Source organism: Festucalex cinctus, chromosome 11, assembly GCF_051991245.1.
Source record: "Festucalex cinctus isolate MCC-2025b chromosome 11, RoL_Fcin_1.0, whole genome shotgun sequence".
Classification (NCBI taxonomy): domain Eukaryota; kingdom Metazoa; phylum Chordata; class Actinopteri; order Syngnathiformes; family Syngnathidae; genus Festucalex; species Festucalex cinctus.
In genome coordinates, this window is record NC_135421.1 from 25,638,612 (window position 1) to 25,651,662 (window position 13,051).

Consider the following 13,051-nt stretch of genomic DNA (forward strand, 5'->3'; position numbering starts at 1 on the left):
TTGGATGCGTCCTCCGGTGCCTGTTTTGAGCAGCTGTCTATGAAACATTCTTTGAGGGTATAAATCGTCTGATAATCCGTCAACAAAATCAGAAATTACCACATGCATGAAAACATTTATTTGCGCATTGACGTCGGGGTTTAACTTGATCCTTGATGTCATTCACATCTCAAGGCTGAATAGGCCGGGTGACGTTCGCAGTCAAGCATGTGTTTTTTTTTTTTTTCTCCCCCCCCCTCGCTCTGGATGGGAAGCAGTGGGCAGACTTGATGTGGATGTAATTCCTGCTGGGCTGAGGGGTTTGTGTGATGAAAGCAACGGAGCGCTGCCAAGGAAGATTGCTTTGCTGCGCTCCTCCGAGCAGATTTGAAACTGTCTCCGAAATGCTTCAGATGAGAGTTGGATTATGGACTGACCCGCCATGTCCGTCTGTGTCATTCCGCTCCGTGTTGGCTGGATTACAGCGCAAGCGCGTCTCACATCCTCATCAATGCATCTCGTCTGACTGTCGTGTTGTTTGTTGGCCGCGTGGGACACGTGTGAACGCCGCGCTGCCAGTATTTAACCCTCTATTGGGCAAGGAACCGTATTTGTAACTTAAACGGGGCAGTGGGATTACGCCAAGCCAATTGGACTCAAAAGATGAAATTAACATGGAAAAACATTTATTATGGTTACAGTTGTAGTTAAATGAAAACATTTCTTTCTCTCTCTCTCTACATACAGTATATACTGCATACGTATATATGTAAACGAGTATATACACATATATTATACGTATACGTATGTATGTAAATATGCGTATATGTATGTATGTACATATACATGTACACCTGCGTAACGTGTGTATATATATATAATGTTTCTCTATGTCTATATATAAGTATATATGTATACATGTATATGTAGATATATAGATATATATTGTCAGTATACATAAATCATATGTATATAAGTGTATATATATATATATATATATATATATATATATATATATATATATATATATATATATATATATATTAATACACATCTAAATATATATGTATACAGAATGTGTATGTATATATGCATATACCGTATATGTATGCATGTATGTATGTGTATATACGGTGTATACGGTATGGTATATATAATGGCATCGGATTGAATTGTCATGCCTCCAAAATCATCACTTTTCAGGAGAACCCAAAAATGGCCTGTTCAACCATTAACATTGCTTTAGGAAAAAACATTTTCAACATTTGAGATTGGTCAATAATTTGCGGGGGGGAAAAAAAAAAACCACCCACACATGTAGACTGACCAATAGAATAGATTTGTGAAAGCCTATGAAATTTACCAAATTGTAACAGGATGTTTCAGCCTAACGCCAGCGATATATTTGTGTATGTATGCATATAATACCCTTGAAAGTGTTCATCAATTTACATAATCATCAGACTTGGGTACTGACGGTGACGGACTCCCGTTTTGCTGACGAATGACGAGAAACTTCAAAAAAGTGATGAACTAAGCACTGACAGAAGTGGTTCTTCGTACAGGCGCTTTGTTGACAACTGATGAATTACGGACTGACGTAATGCCCACGATTTTCTGTCAGTTCTAAAATAGCGGTGGCAAGGTAATGACAGAAGCGTAAGTAAAATAAAACGACAGACTGACGATTGAAGCTTGGTTCAGCTTGAACAAAATGATGGACTAATAATGACTCAAGGGTTCTCAAAATTGCCCACCTTTGATAATCATGTTTCATGAACACACTGAATCAAACAAAACTGGTCATATTTGAACATTTTCAAGTCGTGTAGAATTTAAAACAACCGCATTGTTTTCAGTTCAGTTCATGACTTATCCTAGTGACTGCTTGTTTTGACATGTGTTTCCCTTATGCGTGATACCCAGGTCTAAAGATGCAGTGGACCCCAGAGCACACACAATGGGCAGAACAACACTTTGACATCTCATCCACTACCCGCTCTCCAGCGCACAAAGTCGAGGCCTACCGGGGACACCTACAGCGAACGTACCAGTACGCGTGGGCAAACGACGATATCTCGGCGCTCACTGCCTCCAACCTGCTTAAGAAGTACGCCGAGAAGTACTCGGGGATCCTCGAAGGCCCCAACGAACGAGCCCTCCTCTGTTCCTACTCGGAAGGCACCGCCGGACTCTTGAACGGACGCAAGTCGGAGAACGAGCCCTGGCAGGAGGGGATTTACCCGATGAACTGTGCTCCAGATGTTATATCTGTGAGCAAAGCTGGAATGACAGCTGCCCTACCCCCTACAGATGCGTCAGCTAGCATCGGCAGCTCCCCGGGGGTGGCGAGCAGCTTGTCTGAGCCGAGCTATTCCAGCAGTAACTGCGGGAGCCACACGGCCACGACTCTCCACTCGAGCCTTCCCTCTCAGGAATACAGCGCCGGCTACAACGGCTCCTACCTGCATTCGAGCTACAGTGGCCAGACCACCCCGGCCCTCCCTTCCCCTCATCCCTCTCCGTTGCACAGCGCCGGGCTCCTGCAGCCCCCGCCGCCACCCCCTCCCCCTACCTTAGTGCCCAGCTACAACGGCGCGTCTCCAAACCTCCCCAACTACAATTATCCGCCAACAGGGTATCCCTCTCAAACGGCCGTCGGCCCCGGTTATAGCCCCGGGGGAGCGCCGCCTCCTTCTGCTTATCTGCCGTCCGGGATCGCGGCGCCCACGCCGATCCCTCCCTCCACTCTGCCTGGCTACACCTACCAGTCCCACAATCATACGCCGATTGCCCCGGCGCCTTTGAACGGCAGCACGTCCAACTCGTTAAAACGGAAGGCTTTCTACATGAGCGGGCACGGCGAAGTGGACTCCAGCTACGGTGACTTCAACTACAACCAGCAGCGCTCTTCTCAGAGTCCCATGTACAGACTAGCAGACAGCAGCGTGCCAGACTCCAACAGGGGCAATGGCTTTGACAGAACTGCCGAGGCCTCCTCCTTGGCATTCAAGACGACCAAACAGACAATATCTTCGGATCAGCAAAGAAAATTTAGCATACACTCCAGCGGGGCTCTAACTCCCCCGTCCTTCGGATCGTCCAAAAGCTCTGTGGACGATCTCCGAGCCGGCGAGACGTACGGCAAGTTTGGCTCTCCGATTTTGAGCGAACCAAGCGAAGAGCACAGACAGCACCTGCCTCATTCCCTAACGGGTCCCGATGTCGGTACGCCTACCTCGTCCATCCTCGCCGCGGAGGAGCAACTGAAGAGCAGCGACCCCAACCTGGTGGACATGGTGACGGCAGAAATCCTTCAGCAGTGCCCTCCGGTGGATTGGAGCGACATCGCCGGACTGGATATGGCCAAAGCGGCCATCAAGGAGGAGATACTATGGCCCATTTTACGGCCGGATATGTTCAGCGGACTTCACGCATTACCTCGTCACCTTCTTTTATTCGGACCTCAGGGAACGGGCCGAACGCTGATGGCTCGCTGCATGGCCAGCCAGCTGGGGGCCGCCTTCTTGCGACTCAGCAGCTCGGCGCTGGTGACCAAGTGGTTGGTCGAGGGCGACAAGATCATCCAGGCTTCCTTCCTGGTGGCTCGGTGTCGCCAGCCGGCGGTGGTCTTCATCAGCGAGGTGGACCTACTCCTGTCGGCCCAGCTCAGCGAGGACAGCCCCGTGAGCCGACTGAAGGCGGAACTCCTCATGCAGCTCGATAGCATTTCGTCCTCCGCCGAGGACCACGTCCTCGTTGTCTGCTCCACCAGTAAACCCGAAGAGATCCCCGAGTCCCTGAGGAGGTACTTTACCAAACGGTTGCTCATCCCCTTACCCGACGGGACGGCACGCCACCAGATAATCAACCAAGTGCTCTCCCCGCACAACTACTGTCTTAGTGACAAAGAGATGTCGCTCCTGGTTCAGAGGACAGAAGGTTTTTCAGGACTGGACGTGGTTCAGCTTTGTCAAGAGGCCGCGGTGGGCGCGCTTCACGGCGTCCCCGGCTCTGACCTGTCCAGTATCCACCCGAGACAAATGAGACCCGTTTCTTTTCAAGACTTTGACAACGTCTTTTGTAAATTCCAGCCTAGCATCTCACAAAAAGAACTCGACACGTACACGGAATGGAATAAAACGTTTGGTTGCAGTCAATGAAATTGATGATTCCTCAAAAAGTTTTTGGGTGGTCGTGTCATCGTGCACTGGGCTGTGAGCATCACAAACGTGAACACGTCATGTGGTTAAGGGTTTGGCATTGAGTGCTTTCGATGTCAAATGACCAACCCGTTCGTCATTTGATAAATTGCTACATGGGAGGAGTAATGAGCTCACTAAAAGACTTGTAAAGGATAGCCACTCCCCCTTCTTGTTTTTGTATATACATACATATATATGACTATACTCTACTGCTGATTTTGAGATTTAGTTGCTATCAAGTGCCTGAGGTGGTGCTCTTTAAGTTTTTCTTTTTTGCCTCACAATCTTCATTGGTGACATGTGCTAATAGTGCGTTTAAAAAAAAAACAAACAAACAAAAAAAAAAGCTTTAAAATGAGACATTCTCTTTTCCATTAGAACAGCTGTGTCTGTGTGCTCTTTGTGAACACTTTTTTTGAGCTAAATTAAATTTTATGGGCATAATTTCAGCTTCATTTTCTGGCATATTTTCTATATGTAAATGATTTAGTTACAGGGGGGGAAAAACTAAAACATTTACATACTCATACTTTGCATATTCACTTTGTCCAGTAAGATTCTAGCAAGGTGATTTTTTTTTTCACTCCTCCGATGTAGATACGACTTAAAGGGTGAATATTGTTTTACAGTGTGGCTTCACCCAGTAAATTACTATGTAATCGTCGTTAGTTGTAATTCAGTGTTTGACCTACATGTAAAATGACACCATCCAATGTTCTTTATTTTCAATACTCAGGAAAATTATAACAGTATAATAATCAAATACAGTTAAGCCTGATATTATTCATACCCTTTTGCCCTCTTAAGTTTGAAATGATCACAATGATGCACTTTTTCCTTGTGACTCGCCGCCTTCACGGCAACTTACTTGTGCACAGAGTGGCGCGTGAGTCGGCAGTAACTTAATCCACGTGGAAAAAACGATCACTGCGAATCTTTGAGGCGGAGGTTTTTCGATTTCAGCCGTCAATTAAAATAATGATCTCTAAAGGGATACTTCACTTATTTAGCCCATTATAGCAATAAAAAGTTAATATTTTGTCTATAATTAATTTGATATTTTCATTATTTTTCAAGTACAATTAGTACCTTTAAAAACACATTTTGCAACTTGCTATCGACTGAATATGACATCACAAGGGCTTAGGTAACCAATCACAGCTCAGCTTGTGAATATCACATGATCAAACCTCGAAAACAGGTGAGCTGTGATTGGTTACCTGAGCCCTTGTGATGTCATTTTCAATCGACAGCAAGTTGCAAAATGTGTTTTTAAAGATACTAATTGTACATGAAAAATAATGAAAATATCAAATTTATTATAGGCAAAATATTAATTTTGACTGCCAAAAAATGGCTAAATAAATAAAGTATCCCTTTAAGCTGAAAATGATGCAAAAACATTGCGTAAGACTCTTATATCATCGACATAAAAAATAAAGTTGATTAAAATGCTCAGATTTTTTTTATTTTCATATTTGGCAGAAAAAAATTGATAATGGATTATTCATCCAATTAATTTAAAAAATATATAATAAATTAAAACTTTTTTTTTGCTGGGGGGGTCTTTGTAATGCTTCCAGCAATTATATAACATATTTTTTTTTAAGGTAACGTTGATATTTTGATTGATAAAATATTCAATGATTGTTTTACGTCTTTTTGGCTTATTTCCCGCTAAAAGATGGCCCCTCAAAAAACAACAATCGGCTTTACTGCAACATTTTGCAAGGGCATGCATAATTTTGGGCTCAATTGTACGTTTCCATCCCGCCACACCACAAGAAGACTTACATCTGAAATTGTATCAAGCGACCATATACGGCTATAATACCTCAGCAATGGTTTCTCCAATGAATGTATATAATTCATTTTGATTTATTTGCGAGACAAACAGTAATCTGATTTTTTTGGTGTTTCCTTGAAATGGAACAACGTTGTATCCTGATGAGAGATTTGCCTTTGAAGAGAACGGAAGCGTTATTTATCTTGAATTGTTGCCTGCGGCTAATTCCGTCGTTATTTTTTATTTTTTTCAAGGCGCTATCGCGCCGAAAATCATCGGCGGTGATTCTGCTCTTTCGAGTCGCCCCGTTCGGAGGCTCAGCTGTACATCTGGCGCGAGGAGCCGCGTAGAATTTGAAAAAGGTGCCGACAAACATCTTGGGGTTGAGCGAGGAAAAACTGCCTGGAGCCATTTCATTCCATCCTGCTGCTGTTTTATCATTAATGAAAGCGAAGGATTACGTGTCTCCTCAGTTGCGTTTCTACCTCAGTTTGTTCGTTAACTCTCAAAGGCAAAAGTTTTAACGACGCCGGCAAATGTTTTGGATGGAACGCCGGGATGTTTGATTTTATTTTATTTTATTTTTTTGGCTATGTGCAAAATATGGTGGCTATAAAAAGTCTACACACCTCTGTTCAAATGGTTTAGTGTGCGTTTTTAACTCATTTGCTTCCAATAACGTGTAAATACGCTTTTTTTAAAAATGTTTTAAGTGTCCCAAAGACGTATTTATACGTTTTTGTTTTTTGTTTTTTTTTATGCTAAAGCATACAGAAGGCTTTTGACGCAGCCTCTCAACTGCAAAGAACAGTTGCAGAAATGGTAGTTATTACACAAACGGCCAGCAGGTGGCAGCAGAGCAAAGGATATCAACCAGGGCCATGTAGGAAAAAAAGCTCAATTACTTACAATTTTAAATAGATTTGTGAAAACTGATGAAACGTAGCTAAATTCTAATGCTAATTGCTGCAAAACGGAAACAGATAGAAACGTACTTTTTTCCTGCTGAAAGAAGAGACTTTAATCTTTCTTTTGGTAGGTTCCATGCCTTTATAGCAATAGAACACAATATTCTGTGGGCCTTGCAAAATCAGTCAAAATTCAGTAAAACAGCCGGGAACGAACGGGATTGTTTCTGTGAAAATGGCTGGGAGTGAATATTAATTTCAAATGGGGAAGTAAAAATAGGCAGTGTTTGCATAAGTGTGCACACCCTCTTATATTAGGGATTTGGCTCGGTTGAGAATTAACCAATCACATTCTTGTTAAATGGTCAACACACATTTGATTAACCACAAATACATTTACGCTGTTCTAGTAGGCTTTTCCTGACTTTTTTTTTTTTTTTTTTTTTTTTTTTTTTAATTGCATGAAGCTCATGGTAATTTTCTATTCTTCTAATTTCTAGTTCCTGATTGTAAAACGGCCACAAGAGGGTGGCAGATATCTGTATCGGTACTCGCCTATCCCTAATTTTGAACAATGGCCCAAAAATTTCCAATGTTTTGGGGAGATTTTGTGCTCAGTTGAGCAACCATATTATTTCACTTTTACTAGCCCCTCAAAAGGTAATTTTCTTTGAAAGTCATTCACTGCCATAGACGACTATAGACGTCAAAGATTTTTTATCTAGCTGGCACACATTTTAGGCTACATAAACAAAACTTCTTGGAATGATTAGCATTTTTTTTCATATCACATGGCATCAAGCATGGGTGTGTAGACGTTTAATAACCACTGTATATGGGCTTTACAATGTGATAACACTCCAAAAGGGGAATACCACTGATCATGGTTGCTCCAACATATCACGATACCACACAATGTTGATCTATTCCCGCTTTAAAATGCGTAGTTACTTTGAAAAGAAAAAACAACACAAAAAAAAATCCGAATGTTTATGGAAGACGTGCTGTGACACTGTCTCAGTCTATAACTGTAACATCCATGAGTTGAGTGGCACTCCTTTGACTTGAGGCCAAGTGGCAAGATGTGACAAACGTGTTATTTTTAGACGTTTATTTATACCTGTTTGTTGTTATTAATCGCTACATAATCCAAACAAGGTTGTGTTTTTTGTTTTTTAAAAAGCAAGCTGACAGGTGAGTTTGGCACATTTGAATGTATGATGCCCTCTGGCCTCAAACACTCGCACAGTGATTTAAAAAAAAAAAAAGAAAGAAAGGCACTGAAGTAGATAGCACTGTTGTTTTGTTGCACTAAACTTATTTTCAGAGGTCCCATTGTTTGTTTTTTTGTTACTATTTACCGTTAGAAGTTGATTATCATTATATAGTTCAACTTGCATACATGCGGCATCATTATGCACAAATGAGATTGAATACAAGAGCTCAGTTTTGATGGAGTCTGTCAGAAAAAAAACATTCAAAGTGTCTTGTGTGAAATTGCATTAAATCCAAGAGAGGTTTTTGCAGAACTTGTATTGGATCTCAGAGCATAAGTAAGTGTGGCTACTAGGGATGTTATGTTGTTTTGCGTTGTTCCATTTCCCTCGATGGTCTTAGTGTTAAATCCTTTTAGATCACAGATGTAAAACTCAAGGCCCCATTAAAATTGCAAATTGACTTCACTAATTTGAACAATTAGTTGAGCGGTATATGTAATAACAATGTAATAACATTTATAATAGCCTTTTGGCTAATTCTGGCATATTTACTGAAATATTTATTAAGGTGTACTGTCCCTGATACAAAAAATATATATATATGGGCCAGTTTACTGAATCGGTGCCTTTAGCTTGTTGTAACTCTCTAAAAATAAATTCAAATTTTTGTCTTTTTTTTTTTCAACTCCAAATCTGTTAATACACATTGAACTACTCAGCATGTGTTCAATTTTATTTTTTTTGACGCCATTGTTTGGATCTACTGACACTGACTAACAGGACTGAGAGTAGCAGGAGACGATTGTCCATCCCTAGTGGCCACATAACGACACAGCAAGCTACGTGTGTACTTAAAGATGCATTCTGAAATGCACAAAATAGTCCAGATGGTGACCAAGTTGGCAATTGTGGGCATCACTTATTTTTATTATTTTAGTTCACTTGAATAGAATGTATATTAGTGTTTGTATTTCACTGCTGTTATTTCTTCATTTAACAGGAACACATAATGTCAAAATATATATTGTATGCATTTTTCATTAAAAAAAAAAAAAAAAAAAAAAAAAAATCATGAATACAATTTGTATGTCTTACCAACTACCAACAAGGATTATTAAAGTTGCATTGAAAAGAAATGGTACATTGTTACTATGTTTTCCTAATGTATCCATTATTCACTTGTGTATTTTTCAGTGCAGCTCTAATTTTCCTTTGCAGTTAAAGAAAAAAATTGAATTGAAACATAAAAGTACAATGTAAGGAATAATTGCACTTTTCTTGATTGAGGCCAAAGTAAAACAGCTTTTTTTTGACAGGCTCAAAACAGCTGTGGAGCGTGTAGATATTTTCAAATTGACACTTTTATTATATTTATCTTTTCTTTTTCTTTTTTTTTTTGTCATGGGATGGGAAATATTTGGCTGCATTTCCAGAGCATTGATGTAAAAATCTATTATTGGTGACGAGAAGCCCAAAGTGCCATTAGAAAGGGATCAAAAGCTTCAAGAAAATATTGTAAGCCAAATAATCTCAAAAGTGTTTTTTTTTTTTCTTATTTTTTAAATATTTCTCAAGTACGGCACAAGGCTAAGGAGTCGCATTTGTGCGGCTTTAATTGTTTTCGCTTCTCAAAACGAGGACAGTCAGATCGGTTCTGCGTTGATTCAAACGGGGGCCGTGCGCGTTTCTCACCTGCTGTCAATGTTGGAATTAATAATTTGTCATTCATTATTAAGGGTGACGCGCCGAGAAGGGCCCGTGGTCACCGCCGGTACTTGAGCGGAATCTTTGATAAAGCACATCAATCCCTCCACGCTGACGCTTTTTTTTTTTTTTTTTTTTTCCCCCTCCACTTAATATTTTTTTTGCCTTCCATCCGTTCCGGTTATGTCGTTGGAGCTGGTGATTTTGTTTAAATGCATTTCTACCTCATATCGCTACGTGTTGTAGATTGTCTTTTTTTTTTTTTTTTTTTTTATGATTATTGTCATGCTTTTGTGGGAAAATAGCAACACAAAAAAAACACACAAAAAATAAGCAAAGTGTGCCCTCGCAAGTGAACAATCTACCTAGTAAAGACTGTCTTTATTTTACACTGATAAGCGCAAATCACTGAGGAGAAACGCAGAATTGGATTCAAAAGTGTTTTTGGAGTGAAATGTGAACAACCCTTAAAAAAAAAAAAAAAAAAAATCCACTCCAATGTGAACTATTGTCATGTCAGTGTATATGGGTGTGCCAATGTAGAGGGAGGGGCCACATTTGGACTTTTCTTATCCTTGTACAGTACAACCAAGTTGCACATAGCTGTACCTATTGTACATTTTGCTTTCGGCCGACAGTACATGAAAAGCACCACATACATGTTTATACGTGTGTATGTATTGCCATAATACAGTGACTTAAATGTATTTTAATTTTATGGAGGCTTTTGAAATACTAAATAAAAACGTCTCATTTTTTTCCCTGAAGATCTGGTTCTTTTTTATTTTTTTTATTTTTTTTTTTTATTTTTTTAAGAAAATCACATACACACTTAAGGAATCAAATTTGCATCCAGAGGATTTAAAAAAATATTTTTAATTAATTTATTTACAGTATTTGAGTTTGTCAGATTAATACATTAAATGTTGACTATGGCCCGGCCAATATGATTTTTAGGGGTTCTGATGCCTATTCTGATATTTGGCAGACTTAAGTTAGGATAACTGATATTTACAAATATTTTTTAATTAATGAGTTAATTGATGTATTTATTTTAGTACATCAGATTGTTACATAACTGATGACTCCGCCCGGCTAATAGGATTTTTTGGGGGGCTGATGCCTATTCTGATTTTTGGCAGTATTTAATTATGATAACCGAATAATTGGTCAATTTAATATTAATGAAGTAACAAATTAATAAATAATATATATAATATGGTTGTGAAAGTTTACAAAGAGAACTATCTGCTGAATATTTAAAACAAGCAGCTAGCTTAATGCTAAACGCCAAAGTAAGACATTGATAGCTTTTGCATTGTTATAACCTTTCAAATTAAGCAATGGCTATGTCATTTAATATTTAATGTAGACAGACAGTCGATATACTTCCAGGCATATTTTCTTTAGCCTCTGTGAAAAAACGACTTAACAATGAGTCACTTCCAGTAGTTGTGAGAGTCGTCTTCGTCTGTGTCTTCATAACTGTGCCATACTGCCTCCTGGTGGCCAATTCATGCACACCAGAAGATTGTATTTATTTCTGGTTTTATTCTACGAGATTATGGAGCGCTATTTCCCACATTATAAATAAATTGTAACCATTTTTGTTGATTTTTTGTGGTCGGAATGGATAAGTGGATAAATCAAATTTGCATCAAAATAATGCAACATTGTAAATCTACAACATCTAATCAATGCCATATAAAGCTGGCTCGTTATTATCAGTATTATTATTATGACCAAATAAAGCACTGATATGGAATAAATGCAGCTAATCTCGGAGACTAATTGCAGTTTTACACTTTAACCAGCATAACCACACAGCGCCTATAAATGTTGTTTAAAGCCACTTAATAGATTTCCCAATTACGCTTTTATGACTTTATCCTTTGGATGAAAAACACGATGTCAGTACGCTGTGAAAGAGGCGAGTCAATAATGATATTTCAGTCCAAGACATAAAAACGTGTGCGGCTCTTTAAATGTTATGTCATGTTAATTAAGACATAATAATGAGTTGGGGTTTTGTTCTCTGTGTGTGTTCGCTGATCTAATGCTACAGGCTGGCATTTACGCAACAAAGAATCTGGCTAAATACAGTACTTTATGCAAACTACTCTTTTAAAAAAAAAAAAAAAAAATCACCTTTAGTGAAAGCGAGCCAGATCGTATGAGAAATTTGTAATGTTGCATAAAAATTCTGTTTGTTTGTATGGGAGCATAACAGAAGCGCATTTCAATAGTAGAAGAAGAATGACGACATTCACATCAAGCACATCTAAGGTAAGACCACAATTGATTGTTTTCAATCAAGTTTTGTCATTTCAGTGCTTTTGTACAAAACAGCCCAATTTTGGGGGACATTTTGGACAAAAATAATTGAATTCTGGGGATATTTTGTGCAAATCAACCCAGAGACCCTCAAGTTGTGGATTGGTCCCTTTGTTTCCCCCAAATTGGTTCTTTTTTATTCAACTGTTTTTAAGTGTAACCATGGCTGGGTTGTGTCAGGAAGGGCACCAGGTGTAAAAATGGTGCCAAACATATGTGAGTGAGTGTCACAGCTTCTGACAGGGAAAAGTTGCTTCGTCCTCGAAAATAACCTAATACGCCCAATTTTGTTAAGAAATTGGACCGACCCGCCACTTGGGTCAATTTCATCCAACTTTGGGTTCTTTTATATCAAAATAACCCAATTTTTTGAGTTGGGTCAAATTGATCCATTGGGCGGATCCACTACCCGGGTCAATTTGACCCAACATTGTGTTTTCCACAAAGAAAACCAATTTTATTTTATATTTTTTGACCCAACTAAAAATAAAAGGGTTATTTTGATAAAAAAAAATAAAAATAAAAAATTGATAATTAAAATAACCCTATTTTTTTTTTCAATTGGGTCAAATTGACCCATTGGACTGATCCATTACTTGGGTCAATTTGACCCCCCCCCAAAAAAAATAAAAAATAAAAAAGGATCCATTTGATAATCAAAATAACCCAATTATTTTCTGTTGGGTCAAATTTACCCATTGGCTGATTTTCTACCCGGGTCAATTTGACCCAACACAAAAAAATATTTTGATAGAAAACCCAAAGTTGTTTCAAAGTGACCCAAGTAACGGATCCGTCCATTGGGTCCATTTGATAATCAAAATAACAATTTTTTTTATTCAGTTAGGTCAATTTGACCCATTGGGGCAATTTGCTTCACAGATCAATTGGACCCAACTTTTTTTTTTTTTTATCAAA

The 13,051-nt window shown here is 39.1% G+C and overlaps 1 protein-coding gene across 3 annotated transcripts in view; it reads left to right on the forward strand.

Annotated features, from left to right (window-relative positions):
• Positions 1-5,190, forward strand: part of fign (fidgetin) — a 67,078-nt gene extending 61,888 nt beyond the window's left edge. For all 3 annotated transcript variants that reach the window (XM_077537703.1, XM_077537704.1, XM_077537705.1), the window contains one exon: positions 1,906-5,190. In XM_077537703.1, coding sequence (XP_077393829.1) covers positions 1,906-4,142 — 2,237 coding nt within the window. In that variant the 3' untranslated portion in view covers positions 4,143-5,190. The remainder of the gene's footprint in view (positions 1-1,905) is intronic.
• The last annotated feature ends 7,861 nt before the right edge of the window (positions 5,191-13,051 follow it).